The sequence below is a fragment of the Spermophilus citellus genome, assembly GCF_964194105.1.
Source record: "Spermophilus citellus genome assembly, chromosome: 3".
NCBI classification, from domain to species: Eukaryota; Metazoa; Chordata; class Mammalia; order Rodentia; family Sciuridae; genus Spermophilus; species Spermophilus citellus.
The window spans coordinates 75,324,173-75,340,741 of record NC_138184.1 but is presented as its reverse complement, the minus strand read 5'-3'; the positions used below and the strand labels follow the sequence as shown (position 1 = coordinate 75,340,741).

Sequence of the window (16,569 nt, the reverse complement as noted above, 5' to 3'; positions counted from 1 at the left end):
GATCAAACCCAGGGCCTCCACATGCTAGGTGAGCGCTCTACCGCTGAGCTACAACCCCAGCCTGGTTTCTTTAATTTAAAAAAAGAATTTTTTTTTTTTTAATATACCAGAGATTGAACCCAGGGGCATACTACCATTGAGCTATCTCCCCAGGCACCCCCCGCACTACTTTTTTTAAAGATTTGTTTATTTTTTTAAACCTTTATTTATTTATTTATTTAGAGAGAGAATTTTTTTAATATTTATGTTTTAGTTTTTTTCGGTGGACACAACATCTTATTTTATTTTATTTTTTTTAATGTGGTGCTAAGGATCGAACCCAGAGCCTCACACATGGTAGGCAAGCACTCTACCACTGAGCCATAACCCCAGCCCTTTTGAATTTTTATTTTGAAAGAGGATCTCACTAATTGTCCAGATTGGCCTTGAACTTATGATGCTCCTGTCTCAGCCTCCTGAGTTGCTGGGATTATAGGCATCCAGCCAGCCTAGACAACTTTGTGAGACCTTCTCTTGAAATTTTAAGAAGATTTGAGAATATTGCTCAGTGGTTGAATGCTTTCTTAACATATACAAGGCCATGGGTTCAATCCGTAGGACTGGGGACCAAGAAGGGGGGAGAATGAGCTAGCTACTGATAGAGGCAACAACATGGATGAACCTAAAAAAAATTAAACTAAATGAAGAAAGCCAGAAGCAAAAGAGTACATATTGTATCATTCTATGTATATGCAATTGTAGAAAAGCCAGAATATACAGACAGACTATCAGATTTTGTGGAGGGCTGGGGATGGGAGTGAGACTTGACTGCAGATGGATCCATGGGGGCTTCTGGGGAAGGCCATGTCCTGAAACAGTTGTAGTGTTATTTGTACAAGTCTTTAAATTTACCGGGAATCCTCAAACCAGTAGATGAGGATGTATCACATGAATTATATGGAATATCAATTATACCTTCATAAAGCTGTGACTCACTCATAACTGTTTCCCTGGACCCTTTTCTCTCTAACTGCCCCGGATATGTTATTTCCTAAGGTTCCACCAGACCTTCCTCCCTCCCTGCACCTGTCCTTCAACAATGTGTATGTCAACAGAACTGCCTCTCAATCCCAAATTATCCCTCTTGGCCTCCCCTCTTACTTTTTCATTTATCTCCTTAGTGTCCCCCACTTTACATTCCACATCTCCAAACAGAACCTATCATTCATAGCCCCCAAATTTGTTACTCTCTTTTTTTAATGTCCTGGCCTCATGAGTGGCACCACTGTCCACCCTTCTGGTCAACCTAGAAACTAGTATCCTGTTACCTTACACTGTCAGTTGGATATTCTCCATCAGTGGAACTTCTGCATCATCTCTAGCTACCTTCATCCAGGTCCTCAGCAGCATCCTCCTTTCTAGACTGATAAGTAAGCCTCTACAGGCTGGGGATATGGCTCAAGCAGTAGCGCGCTCGCCTGGCATGCGTGCGGCCCGGGTTCGATTTTCAGCACCACATACCAACAAAGATGTTGTGTCTGTCGAAAACTAAAAAAATAAATATTAAAATTCTCTCTCTCTCTCTCTCTTAAAAAAAAAAAAAAAAAGCCTCTACAACTCCTATTCAGTGTTTTTTCTAAAATCCAAACTCTGTCACTTACCACTTACTATTGGGAAAACATATAATGGCAGCAGCACCCCAGAGAAAAACCCCAGCATGGCATCTAACGACCCTCTTTCTCCTCTTTGTTTCTTTCACTGGCGCGAAACGTTCCCGCTGGCGCCAATGTTCAAACCCTGCTGGTGGGAAGCCTTAGCCCCAATTAGAATTAACTTCTTGGACTCCGGAACTGACATATGGAAGAGCTTGCCAATAAACGGGCGACCTGTTATCTACCTCAGCCCTGCGACCTCTCCTTAGACCTATATAAACACACAGCTTTTTGTAATAAAGTGGAAACCTCTTTGGTAATCTATGTCGTGTGGTGTGGCGTTTTCCAGTCTTACACTTACAGCCACCGTACTCTGTATGCAGTCCAGCTTCACTCACCCACAGACCTCCCCTCCCTCGTCTCTTGTACCCCACAACTTTCTCAGCACTGAGCTGCTTCCTGTTTTCTACACTGACCTGGAGTTCCCTGTGCCCTCATGCTTTGATGGGATCTGCTCAGGTCATAAAAGCTCCTCCCACCCTCTGACCCGTACCTGTCATCCCCCATCAGGTAGCTTACCTAGGCTGTGGTCTCTCTGCAGTGCTCTCCCGCCCCCGCATCCCCCCCCCCAGGTTTCAGTACCATGTTCATCTCTATCTATTCCTCCAAGCAAAGGGCCCTTATCACCTCTGGGACTTTTGCTGGGGATTGCTAAGTGATCAAGTCAGTGAGTATTCTGAGCGTTCCCATTTCCCAGCTTCATGGTTAGGGCAAGGACATTTCTTGAGGTGCTGGTGCTCACACTGGCCACTGGTTTGGCGTTTTATTTTAAAAAAAGAAAGTAAAGGGCTGAGGTTATAGCTCAGTTTTTGAGCGCTTGCCTTGAATGCATGAGGCACTGGGTTCGATCCTCTGCACCACATAAAAAAAATATAAAGTAAAACAAAGATATTATGTTCATCTATAACTAAAAAGAAAATGTTAAAAAAGAGAAAAAGTAAAGACCTTTTTTTTTTTCTTGATTTTGAAAATAATACCTGCTCTTATGGAAAATGTGTGTGATGTAGAAAAGTATGGTCATGTTCCTGTCACCTTCCCACAGATCTGTACTGTACCTTGGAGGTAGATTCCTTTGGGTATTTTGTGAATAAAGCAAAGACGCGTGTCTACAGGGACACAACTGAGCCAAACTGGAATGAGGTAAGTAAGGAGTCCTGCATCCATGAGAGCCCGGGCCTGGCAGGGCCAGGATGTTTTCCAGAAGAGTTTAAGCCTCCAGGGGCTCCCTAAGGCTTCCTCCAAAGGCTGTGCCACCAGCATTCCAGGAATCTCCTAGAGAGGAGGGGTGGTGACATATCAAAGAGATTTAAGTCCAAGAGATTTTATCTCCATGTTCCTGAGAATTTTACTCACCCACCCCCACCACAAACAAGCAATTTTGCCAGTGAAATGTTTAGAAAGAGTACTTAAAAGGGCTTTTTGTCCTGCCTTTGTTATCGCTTAGTATTTATGGTAGATTTCCATGTTTTTCCTTAGAAGCTGGAATGAACTCCCTCAGAAGCTGGAATAAACTCTCTATGACCCTCTCAGTTTCGAGAAGCCTGGGACTCTGCTTGTGGGAGCTGGGATGGGGGGCTGCAGGCCTACTCCCTGGGTCTCCTCAGTCTGAAGGGTCCTGTTTGCTGGTCTCAGGGTGTCAGGGTTGTGTAGTCTGTTGCTCTGCTTTCCTCAACCTTGGAGAACTATTGTGTGAACTTTTGGCCTTGGGCCTCCAGGAGTGGGGAGCAGAGAGGCTGGTATCTATTAAGTCCCCAGGCCCCTAGGAGATGCCATTTCCGGACTCCACAGCAGCTACAACCTCAAGATCTTTGATCTTGATGGTGCAGGTAGAACAGCAGGGCCAAAGAAAGCTGCCTCCAACACCCTTCACAGTAGAGAAGGAAACCGTGTGGCCAGTAAAGTGAGCGACCAGAACCCAGGTCTCCTTGCTGCTCAGTGTCCACTACTCTCTTTGATCATTAGATGTAATACCTAAATAGGAGACTGATACAGTTACCTGTGCATGTAGCTCTGAGATGGGGGCAAGGTGTCAGCTCCATGTTAACCATTGTAGAAGGCTCTGTAGACAGCAAGGGGGCCAGAAGACCCAGGAGAGTCAATGAAGAAGGAGTGGTAGGTAGGGTGTAAAAGGTTCAGGTTTGAGTCAGCAGCCAGAGCACCAGGGAGGTTTCACACCTGGAGGGCTCCATAGCAGCAGGCTACCTGGCATGCATGCAGATCATCCAGGGGGATCCTGGCATGGCCTCTTTATCCCCATTCAGGTTCAGAAATAGCCACTCCCCCCCACACACACACCTCACCCTCCTCCATTTTTCCTCCTATATAGCCCATGCAGGTATAAGCATGGGTGGTACAAGCATGGAAGGGATGATAGGGGGAGCAAGTTAACCCCACACACCCAGAGCAGAAAACTTGAAAACCCAGGAGAGCATTCCAAATCATCTTTCCTTTGTCACCTCCATGGATTCCTTTTTTTTTTTTTAATAGAATTTATTTTTAATTATTATTTTACAGAGCAAGGGAATGAACCCAGGCCTTGCACATGTTAAACACACACTGTGCCCCTGAGCTACACCCCTAACTTAGATTTTATTCCTTAGAGCAGTTTTTGGTTTACAGAAAAATTGACAAAAAAGACAGTTCCCATATTAACTTCTCCCCTGCTCTTTTCCCCTCGCATTTTAAAATCTAACACCCAAGGGCTGGGGTTGTAGCTCAGTGGTTGAGCATTTGCCCTACATGCGAGGGGCACTGGGTTTGATCCTCAGCACCACATGAAAAGAAAGAAAGAAAGAAAGCTGCCTCCAACATCCTTCACAGCAGAGAAGGAAACCATGCTAATGCCTGTGGGAGCACAGAGTTTACCAAGAAGCCCTGCCTCCCTACCCCAAGGGCAAGAAGTTGTGTCCATCTACAACTAAAAAATTTTAAAAATCTAACACTCAAGTGGAACATGTGTTGCACATAATTGGTGAACCGACAATAATAACTTCATTATCACCCAAAGTCCAGAGTTGAAGTTAGGGTTCACCCTTAGTATTACATGTGGTCCATGGATTGTGACACACATGATGACATGTATCTACTATTGTAGTATCATACAGAATAGTTTCACTGCCTAAAAGTGAAGCCATGTTCACATGACATTGTTGCCCCAAATCATAGAATATCTGCATTTTTTAATAATTTCATTTTTATGGTTTTTTTAGTTGTAGATGGACATAACTTTATTTATTTTTAAGTAGTGCTGAGGATTGAACCCAGTGCCTCACATGTGCTAGGCAAGTGTCCTACCACTGAGCCACAACCTCTGCCTAAATATCTGCATTTTTTTTTAAAGAGAGAGAGAGAGAGAATTTTTTTAATATTTACTTTTTAGTTTTCGGCGGACACAACATCTTTGTTTGTATGTGGTGCTGAGGATCCAACCCGGGCCACACGCATGCCAGACGAGCACGCTACCGCTTGAGCCACATCCCCAGCCCTAAATATCTGCATTTTAACAAACACACCTGAGAGTCTGAAACCAGTGGTATAGCACCACCCTTGGAGATGCTGGCTTATAGCATTTGAATTAGGTTTGAGAGGGGATTCAAAGCCCCTAGGAACACCACACTATAGTGACAGTGATGACCATAGGGATTGGTCCTGAAGTTCCCAGGGCTCAATGAGGAAGGTCTAAAGGCACAAGTTCTCCCGAAGCAGCCAACGGCACCATCTATTAGGAGCTATGGCTCAGGTCCCCTTCAGCCCCTAGCACTACTGACCACCATGCACTTAGACCTATTTGCTCACCTGCAACTATTCTTCTTTCTCGGGGCCACAGGAGTTTGAGATAGAGCTGGAAGGTTCCCAGACCCTGCGGATACTGTGCTACGAAAAGTGTTACAACAAAACAAAGATTGCCAAAGAAGACGGCGAGAGCACAGACCGGCTCATGGGGAAAGGCCAAGTCCAGGTGAGGCTGCCTGCCCCTCTTTCCCCAGTCCAGATGCTCCATGAGCTTTTCCATTAGGCTTTTGGGGACATTGAGATGGCCTAGCTTTTGCGACGGGTGGTCAATGATGGCTCTGAAGCATCTACCATGTTTGGGATGCCTAGATGCCTTCACAGGTCCTTTCCTGCTCCTGTTTGTCTGAGAATCTGTTATGTCCCATCTTGTTCCCAACATAATTTCTGTTAGACTTGTTTTTCCAGCTGAGGCCTCAGCTCCTCCATGGCCTTAGGAGAGCCCAAAGGCAGAACAGGTCATGGACTGAATTGGTAGCTATGGGGCCACTTCTTCTTGGGAAATTATAAGAGTCCCAGAGTCTACTCATTTGACTTCTGTTTTGGGGGTCTAGATCCAGTTCTCTGATGCACCCCTGAGCAGGGTCCCCCAAAGTTGGTGTAGTGTTAGACCAGGACGCAAGAAAAGACCACTGACTCCAATTAAAATCAAATTAAAGCAAGCTTATTATTTCGACCTGCCGGGCTGCCTTTCCCTCCCAAAACGGCGGGAACAAGACAGCTGGAACAAGACAGCAACCCCACCTTTCCTATAGCCCAGCTTTATAGCCCAAAAAGTTACACAAAAGGGGGGTTACAGATAATAGAACTCTGACAAGCATCACACTAATGGTAGTTTACATTTTTTTTTTTTTTTTTTTTTTTTTGCTGGCCCCAATATCAGAATTTATGAGGACCATTAGAGCCTCAGAGAGGGTAGTTGTCTGGCCAATATTTATGAGGTGTCACTAAAGTTTCAGAGAGGGCTGCTATCTGGTCAGAGAGCCAGGCATGGGTAGGCATACCAAGCAGGTTCAGAATTTGCAGTAATTTATAGTAAAGCCGAAATTAGCTTTTCATGGCTTCGTGGCAAGATGGCTTCCAATTTTAATAAAAGATCAGGTTGGGTCTATCAGTAGGAGCGCCCAAGTAGGCCAAGAATATGTGTCCATACAGAGGGTCTCCTGGTTGTCAAGGAGAACCATCCTGGCCCTTGGTCCTTCAGAAGTTTGTTCATCCCTGAAAACTACCAGTTTCTCCTACTTGTTGGCAGACAGAAACTGTCAGCCTTGTATTTCTTGAAGTTCTGCCTGACATATCTGCATGGGCAGCTGAGAAAAAGCTCTTATGCATGTTCCTATAGCACATGTATCAGATCCAGATCAGCTAGTTCCCCCCTGCACCATCCTGCCCTGCCCTGGAGGCAAATGGGGTCTAGGGTACTGTCTCTCCAGGGACCTCTGTCTTCATGTGAAGCCCTTGGGGGAGAGGGTTTGGCATTCCTAAAGCCTGTAGGAGCACTGAGTTCACCAAGAAGCCCTACCTCCCTACCCCAAGGGCAAGAAGTAAAAAGTATCCTGTGGCGAAACACTGAGTGCCTGGAATGACATAGGGAGAAGGTGACTCTTCCCTGAGTAATTTGTGGCTTTGCAGATAGAAGCCCACATTCTCCTCATTCAGATGGACAAAGTCCTTGTTAAGGTTGAATGTCCCACCCTATCCCGACCCCTGGCCAGCCACATTCTCTGGAGCTGCACACTCCTGCCTGGTTTCCACCATGGAAGCTTTCAGGGAACTTGGGGATTCAGGGCCTCCTGGGACTCCCTATACCTTAAGACCATGTCTAAAAGCAAAAAATGTTCTCACCAACTTGTCCCTGCCCCACCACATAGATTTGTTCACCCTCTTGACCTTTGTACAGAATCCAGTAATATGAGTCAGCCACATAAATGGATAGCATTGCTCTTGCTGGATACCAAGGCAGTTTTTATATTTTGCCATCCCAAGAGCATTGTGGTGCTGGCCTCCTTTGGGAACCAAAGTGTTTTCACATCCATCAAGCGACAGTTATAGTTAGAGTAATGATTATGGCTTAGGTCCTTTGATGTGTGTCATTTTAATCCGTTTTTCAACACTATAACGAAACACCTGAGGCAGTCTACTTATTGAGAAAAAGAGGAGGTGTAACTCAGTCTTGAAGGCTCATAGTCCAAGCTGGGGCAGCCCTATTGGTTCAGCCTCTAGTGAGGGTCCTTGGCTGTGTTATATCATGGTGGGAGCATGTGTAAGAAGAGATCATAGTTCAGAGCAGAAAACCAGAGAGCAATTTAGGGGTCAGACTCCGCATCTTGTAAGAACTTACTCTCATGAGAGTTCAGGAGTCCCATCTTAATCCTTCCCAAAGATTAAGTGATCTGGGGCCTCCTATGCGCCCCATGTCTTAAAGGTTCCACCACCTCCATATTCGTACACCAAGGACCACATGTCTAGCTCATGAATCCTTGGGGGTCAAATCACATCCAATCCATAGCACACATGCTTCTCAATTGGTCCTGAAGCAGATCTTTGAGAGAGGGCATTTGATATGTGAGGGGACACTTCCCTAACCTGCTGTGCTAGACAGCTTTTTGTTGTTGTGACCAAAATAACCTAACAGAAACAACCTGATGGAGGAAAAGTTTATTTATGCTCACGGATTTCAGAGGTTTTGGTCCATGGTCAACCAGCTCACTGTTCTGGGCCTGAGGAAAGGCAGAACATCATGGTGGAAGGGTATGGTGGATGAAAGCTTCTCCGCTTCTGACATCAGGGAAGCAGAGAGAAATATAGAGAGGAAGGGTCTGGAGTGAAGATAAACCCTTCGAGAGCACACCCCCAGTGACCTGCTTCCTCCAGTTAGGTCCTACCTCTATTCAACCATCAGTGGATTAATTCACTGATGACGTCACAGCCTTCAAGATTCAATCACTTCTGAAAAGCCCCACCTCTGAACACATGAAACTTTGGATGACATTCCAGATCTAAACCTGCTCAAAACTCTGGGGAACCTGGGTGGTAAAGTGAGCAGAGTGTAAAGCTGTCACCTCTTGACCTGTGTCCCCATTGCGTAGCTTCCCTTCTTCCTCTCCATGTTTTGCACCTGCCCCCAGCCCAAAACATTCCTCACCCACATCCCAGGCCCTTAGACATGCTCCCAGCCTGCATCTTACATAGCCAGTAAGGCAAGGGAAGATTCAGATTCCTCTAGTCTTTGACTTGAATCATGTGAATCCTCTACCACTGAAGTACTGGGATTTGACCCAGGCCTCTGTTACTGGTTACCTGGGGGTCTCAGTGGGAAAGAGAACAGAACTAATACTCACCTTCCTTCTTTATCAGAGTAAGCCCTCTCTTGAAACCCCTTTCCATAATGCTACCGTATATAAGCAAAAGTCATTCTTTATGTGCACTGCACGTGCTTTCTTTTCAGTCTAAGCACCCTGCCCCAGTCTAAAAAAAGAGAAAAAACAGAGCTGGAAAGTAGTAAAAGAGGTAAAAACATGTCTTATTCAGAACTATTGAAATAGGGGAAGAGAAATCTTAGTGTAAACATGGGCTCAACTCCAAATATAGCATACACAAGTAGGATTTTATATCTGATGAGCAGGGTGGGGGTCAGTGAATTGAAAATGACTAAAAGGCAACATCATGAGTAAGGAGGATTCTGGCTAAACCAGCCTAATAGGATTCTTGCTGAAGGTAAGTCAGTTGATCCAACATCACCTGGGAAATGGAGAATGAGGAGCCTGATCACATGTCAAGGATGAGCAGAGGAGGTGGGTGGAGGCTGCCTTTCCCATCCTTTTGTGTTCCAGGGACAGCTCAAGGAAAACTCTCACTTGCTAGTCTTTCCTACAGGCACCTACCTGTCTGGCACCACTGACCCTTGGGCTCTATTAAAAGTAATTGTTCTCTAATTCCAACCATGTGGAAGGCAGAGGCTAGAGGATCATAAGTTTAAGGGCAGTTTCAGCATCTTAGCAAGATCCTCAGCACCTTAGGCCTTATCTCAAAATAAAAATAAAATAAAAAGGACTGGGGATGTATCTCAGGTTTAATCATTCATGTGTATGTGTGTGGAGAAAGAGATGTGTGTGTATATGGAGATTGTGTGTGTGTGTGTGTGTGTGTGTGTGTGTGTATTTTTTTTCTTAAGCTGGGTGTGCAATCCTAGCTACTCAGGAAGCTGAAGTAGGAAGATTGCAAATTTGAGGCCTTCCTGAGCAACATAGGGAGACCCTGTCTCAAATCTTTAAAAAGGGCCAGGAATGTAGTAGCTCAGTGGAAAAGCAGTTGCATAGGGCACATAAGGCCCTGGGCTTGACAGCCAGTACAGGGAAAAATAAAATTATTTATTATACTTATGAAAACTGTAAGACTGTCCAAGACCATTGAGATAGGTATAGAAAGAATGGCAATGAAGGTTTTTTGTTGTTGTTTTGTTTTTTTGGATACTGGTTGTTGGAACCTAGGGGTGCTCTACCACTGAGCTATATCCCTATCCCCAGCCCGTTTTATTTTCAGACAGGATCTAAGTTGCTGAGGCTGGCCTTGAATTTACAGTCCTCCTGCCTCAGTCTCCTAAGTCTCTGGGATTATAGGCATGTGCCACTGTGCCTGATGGCAATGGGGTTTTGAAGTAAGAGGGATTTGGGGCTTAACTTAGAATATAAAGGGAAATTGAGAATTCATAGCCAAGGAATAGGGTAGTAGGTCACCAGATGGAAAGACTAAGAGGTCGATCGGGGTCAGGGGAATTCTGGCTAACCAAATTTAAAAGAATTCTTGCTTAACCAGATGTGGTGGCACATGTCTGTAATCCCAGTGGCTTGAGAGCCTGGGATTGCAAGGATTGCAAGTTCAAAGCCAGCCTCAGCAAAAGCAAGGCGCTAAGCAACTCAGTGAGACCCTGTCTCTAAATAAAATACAAAATTGGGCTGGGATGTGGCTCAGTGGCCAAGTACCCTTGAGTTCAAGCCCTGGTACCCACCACCCACCCACCCCCCAACCCCCACTTCCCCCCCAAAAAAGAACTTTTGCTTAAACAGGCCAGTGTGATTGGACATTACCCAAGGGATAGGAACATGATCAGATATTGAGGGTATAAAGTTTTAACTAACTAAACTGATTTAGCAGAATTTTTCATAAAATTGTGCTCCTGAGGACATGTCCAAAGATGAGGATGAGTTGGAAAAAAGATGTCAGAGGAATTCAACTAGACTTTGGTCAGGCTGAGAATCTTTGTCAATTCCCCAGCCCCAACACACTTCTTTTGAACTGAGTGAGTCACTGCCTCCCGCCCCCATCTAGACTTGTTTCCTTACCTGTGGGTTGGGGTGGGAGACCATGATGTTGTGAGGGCTCCTTGACGTGCCACTCTTAGGTCCTGTTCAGTGTTAGCTGCTATTATTATTCTTATTACTCATCATCATTGTTTGTGAATTGGTGGTGGTGAAGGGCCAATCTGACTCCAGACCCCTGGTTACTGCCTGGGTCAGAGAGATGAATGGGAAGCACGGCCTCTGGGCCCTCATTAAATGGGAAGGAACTGAGCCCTGTGTGAAATACCTTATGACTCACACTGTTTAGGCAGCAACTGTCCTGGCTCCTGGAGACCTAGGCTCCTGGCAGTGAGGGCTTGTTTATGGAATCCCAAGAGGAAGGAAGTTGGAGGAGGGTCAGTGATGCTAATGACCTCAGTCTGGCTTTTTTCTCCCCTATGGATGCTTTTTACTATGTGGGGTATACCTGTGGTCATCTGTGGTCAAAGCTGTGATTTGCCAGGACCCAGTGTTCCTGAGTCCAGGTGTTCCAAATAACATTAGGTGACTTCCATGCTGTGCCATGTGGGAAAGCCGCTCCACCTTCCACATCCTGCTGCTGAAAGTATTTTCAATACCCATAAATAAAGTTTTGTTGGAACTCTGTTTAAAAAAAAAAAAAGTTGGTGGGGATGTTGTAACCCTGTCCTCCCCCGCTCCAGTACCCCTTTTAGGCACCCTTGACTCAGAAGTTGAGTGGAGAGACTTCCTGTGAGATGAGGCTATTGCAGTTCAGATGGGGAAGACCCAGTGCCCGGAGTGTCCAAGGGAGGATAGGAGGAAGCTCAGATTTAAACGAGAGAGCAGGCCCTGAGGAAGGGGCCCAGGAGGAAATCCAGTGGCCAGAAAAACTCACACGCCTATCTGTAGGCAAGAGACATCAAAATTTTCTGGAGTTGAGATCCTGGTTCAGTCTTTTTGACTCCTCCAAATGACTTTGATGAGTAGCTTTTCAAATGACTGTACTGATTGAATTGTCAGGTCTCCACTTCTTGCAAGATGGAGCTCCACAAGGGGAGGGTGGAAGGCTTCCCCTTCCAGAATGGAAAGATGGGTGACTTGTTTAGAACCATGGGCCTGAAAGCCAGAGGGACACAACATACAGCTAGGGGCTGCTGGGGAAGTATTAATGTTTATGGAAAAGTCATCAGTGTTCAGAATCTGAGCCCTCATATATGGGTAGTATGTAGAACCCAGGTCAGGGTCCTCTTCAAGCTGACCCTGAGCCTCAGTGAGCCATCTGAGCAAGAAAGGCTATCCCAGTCCACCCTTCAACACCAGGAGCTCACCGTGCCACCCTCATGGTAGAGAACCTCCAACGTGCCGGGTCCTGGGAACCCAGGCTTCACAGTTCAGGAGCAGAGAGGCTCAAAAAGAAAGATATTGTGGCTGTGCCAAGAGCCAGGCCCTGCTGCAGGGGCCACCAGTGGCTCAGATGGCACAGTTTTTTACAGGGCAAAGTGAGGGCACAGAGGAGAGAACTGAGTCTGTCTTCAGAGAAGGACTTTACAAGTCCTTAGCATCCTAATTCTGAGACCAGCCCAAAGTTACTGTCAGGTATCCCAGCACATCCTGAGCTGAGACCAGGATCTAGAGAGTTGCCAGAGTCAGCAAAACCCAAGGCACATGGAGCCTCACGGCTTTTAGGAATTTCTTCCTTCAGTCATCTTTCTTTCATTACCATTTGTGAATTTTCTAGGTTTTCTCCCATATCCCTGTTCCTTCTCCTTAGGGGGTAGGTTTATGTCAAGCCATGGAATTTTGTCTTCTCCCATGTCCCCTGCTGTTCCATTTCTCCTGATCTTTTGTGTGTCTTGCTGGGTTCACAACTCGGATTCTAACAGGAGCATCAGGTTGATCTACTTTTTGTCTATAGGGATTTGCTCATTCTGCACATTTCCCATAAACAAAATCACACCATAAGTGGTTCCTTCCATGTAGCATAGTTATTTTGAGGATCATCCATGCATAGCATTATCAGTAATGGCTGAATAACATTCCACCACATATATATCCCATGACTCTGCTTTTCTACTCACCTGTTGATGGACACTTGAGTTACTTCTACTTTGGGGCTATTTTGGTTGTTGTTGCCGTGAACACATGCTTGTAGGTAGAAGTCTTAGGGTGGATGAGTATTTCTGTACTTGGGTAGACACCTATGGAATTGGTGGGTCATGCAGCAAGTTGACTTTTGGAAACTGTCCTACTTTTTCCTCGGTGGCTGCACCCTTTTCATCCCAAGTGACCATGTATGAGGGTACTTATTTCACCGTATCCTATTTACACTGGTTATTGTCCCATTTTTTTTATTATAGCCATTCATGGGGGTAGGGCTGCCCCCTCTTTTTTTTTTTTTTTTGTACTAAAGATCAAGCCCAAGATCTGCTTGCTATGTACATGCTCTACCATACACCTCTAGCCCTATTATTTTTTTTTAAGTGATGTTGGAGCCTCTCTGCAATCAAAGACTCTAAATGCTGTGATAAAGCCCAAGAGAACAGATTGGGGTCACTGGGAGAACAGGGTAGGGAGTACCATAGCAGGAGGCCTGATTTCTCTCCCAGCAAGTACATTGGTTCTCTGGTGATCTCTGCAAAGACCCACCCTGGGAGTAAGTGGGTTATGATGCAAATATATGAAGACAGGAGTAACTGGGGATGCCCTGCTGGACCATCTGGGTCCATAACAGTGGGTATAGAAGAAGCTATTGTCTATGAGGAAGCAAGTAAGGCTAGAACAAACATTTCCTTCTTTGGACAATTGAGTCATGCCCTGCCCAACCCCCTGCTAGGGTGGGTGAGATCATGCCCGGTGGTCATCTTCGGTGGCTCATCTGGCTATTACAGACTACAGAGCAAGCAGGGCAGCACTTGGCCCTCAGCGATGCAGAGTAGTTGGGGTACTTTAGGGCCTCATTTAGTGCCCACCCCAATTAGGCGTGAGCCTTCCCCCTTCCCATCCTGGGACGGATATGCTGGACAGTTTTATTGGCAGGACTCTGGGCAACTGTCCATCAGCCCCACCATTCAGTGTTCTTCTGAGACTCCTTGCCTAACCCCTGAGGAGACAAGCAGTGACCCAGACCATCCATCAAGGCCACCAGGTGTGATCTGACTAGTCCCCATTCAATATCAAGTGCATTCCCAAGGGAACCCTCAACAGCATCCCGAGTGCCTCAGTTTTTCCGTGACTGCTGTTTCCCAATCCTCTCTCTTCCATCATCAGTTTTTCCAAATCCCAGTCTCTTGTTTTTTCTCTCTGTTGCTTTAAATAACTGCATGAGAGAGTGTGCCAGCCTTGAATGCTGTTTGGAGTTGGACTTCTCTGAGGCCCAGGCCTCATCATTGTGCTATTCTTTGTGCAGCTTCTACTCTGCTAAGCACACTCTCTTCTTTGGAGTGGAGCCAACTTCAGGGTGGCCTTTCCTGCTGGATCCACTAATTTAGGGCTGCCACAGGGTCTGGATGCCCAGAGGCCAACATGCCAAGCTACAGATAGATCTGGTGAAGAACTGGCCTAGCAGCATCAGGACCAGACAGGGATGGGTGCTAGATGTCAGTGTTCAGGAATGGACAATAGTTGGAACCCTGTGTAGGACCCCTCATCACTCTGCTAGCTTCCTCAGGGGAGCAGGGACCACATGCAGGTTGTTTTTTGCCCTGGGTTCAATGGAAGTAGCATGTGTGATTATTGGGTTATAAGGTGAGGGGTGTGCAGGCCTTGGGGCAATCTCTAGGGTACTCCTAGCCTAAAATGGAACGACCAGTCACACATGTTACTAAGTGTCTCCAAATCCAGACTACAGGAAACAGCCACTTGAGAAGGAAGCTTGGCTTTTCTGGGCTGAAGAGGAGAGCAAGACACATTGGAATTCCCGTAACCAATAGGCTCCTGTTGGGGGTGGGTGTTGTTTTTCCCATACACAAACAAAAAAATGGAATGCAGGGGTGATGGGAAGCTTCGACCTTGGCCAGCCAGGCAGGGGGTGGGGCTTCCCTTGGAGCCTGGTTAAAAGGCAGCAGAGACTGGGAGCTGGCCACTGTGCTTCTGTCCAGCCCCTGTGGACCTCTCAGAGCAGCAGAGCTGAGGATGAGAGAATTACTGTCTGCCCCTGCTGCGATGCAGGGCCTCCTTCAGTACTTACACCCCCGCCGAGCAAGACGGAGCCTGGTAGCCTCTGCCGAAAAGCACCTGTATGCACGAGGCACTGCCCTGTGGACCCATATCCGAGACCTGGTGTGCAGGGGCAAGGTGGGCCAGCAAATGGGCTTTGGTTTCCAAGTCGGCTGGGAGGGAAAGGGTCCCTGTCACCTGCTTGTCTTAAACAACTGCTCCCTCTGCCCCTCTGCTTTTCCAAACTCGGGGCTACTTGTCCATGGCTTTTGCCAATCCTGCCATTTTTTTAGGGCAAGGGACCCCTTGGTTGCTGTTCTCTGAAGGGAAAGGGAGGTATTTGTCCTGTTTAACGTGCTTCTGGGTTTCTGTTAACTTGTTGCTGAAGAGAGAAGGGCACCACATCACTTTTCTTGAGCGGCCAGGACAGAAGTTAGGGGTGACCAGCCAGCAGCTACACATCCCTTGTCTCTTCTAGTCATACCTTTTCTGGTATGGAGGGACATCTCTGCTGGTCCCAGAACTGGGACGGGCCTGATGTCATCCCTCTTCTGCATCTCTTAGAGGAGGAGGCCTGAGGTTTGGTCTTGAGAGAGAGCACCTCTAGGGGGATTTCTTTTTCTGGGTGGTTTATAATTAACTGATCCCTCTTCACAGACCTTGCTTCTCAGAGTAGGTTCCCTGTGGTCTGGAATGTGGCCTTTGAAAACCTCCCCAGGTGGATGCAGAGTAGGAACCTGTGACCACACAGTCCCTTAAGGGAGGGATTCTGCCACCTTTTGGTTTTCTATGTAATTCTGGTATACATTTCATATCTTTTGAAAACGTTAACCAAAAGGATCCACAAGGGAAGGTGAGGAGGGCTCATTTCCTGGGAATGCCAGTGATACAGGGAGAGAGGCCCAGATGCACCTACCTGAGTGGTAGAGGCAGCTGAGCCCCTTGACCTACTCTTGAATCCCTCCTTGTTTTCTACCTGTATCATCTGCAGAAGGCCCAGGTCACTGTGCTTAACACTGTTGTGTGTGTGTACATGCAAGTGTGTTTTTGCATGTGTGCAGAAATCATGAGCTGTGGTGTGGTCCCTACTCTTAAGTGGCTTGCCTAGAAGGAGAAATGAACCGTCACCTGAAGCAGGTACTGAGAACAGAAGACCATATAGGAAGTGTATATATGATGTGTGCCATGTTCTGTGGTGTTGGCTTCACACCAGTCTGGGAAGGTTTCTACTTGTGCAAATTCCAGGTCCCACCTGGGAACACGACTCTAATCCTTTGGGGATAGAACCCAGGGTGATGCTTTTTGTTTTGCAGTTCTGGGAATTAAACCCAGGCCCCTATTGTGCTTGACAAGCATCCTACCACTGAGCCACATCTCCAACCCTGGGAAGTATTTTTGTTGTTGTTGTTGTTGTTGTTTCTTTTCTTTTCTTTTTTTTTTTTTAAACAAGAATCTCCGAGCTGCTTATTGCCAGGCCAGTATCCTTGGCTGTATTTAGTAGCTGCTGATATGAGCATGTGCTCACCAAAAAGCAGCTAGAGAGCCTTCATGGATGGGGGGGCAGATGGCCTGGGCAAGAGACTTTGTTATTTAGGTGAAATTAAGTGGCAGGTTCCTGCAGACCAGCCGCTAGA

At 46.5% G+C, this 16,569-nt stretch overlaps 1 protein-coding gene across 1 annotated transcript in view; it reads left to right on the top strand.

Moving 5' to 3' along the window:
* Window positions 1-16,569, top strand: part of BCR (BCR activator of RhoGEF and GTPase) — a 142,742-nt gene that overhangs the window by 115,737 nt on the left and 10,436 nt on the right. Inside the window, exons 15-16 of the mRNA XM_081283966.1 lie at window positions 2,734-2,831; window positions 5,518-5,649. Of these exons, the coding sequence (XP_081140092.1) occupies window positions 2,734-2,831; window positions 5,518-5,649 (230 nt within the window). The remainder of the gene's footprint in view (window positions 1-2,733; window positions 2,832-5,517; window positions 5,650-16,569) is intronic.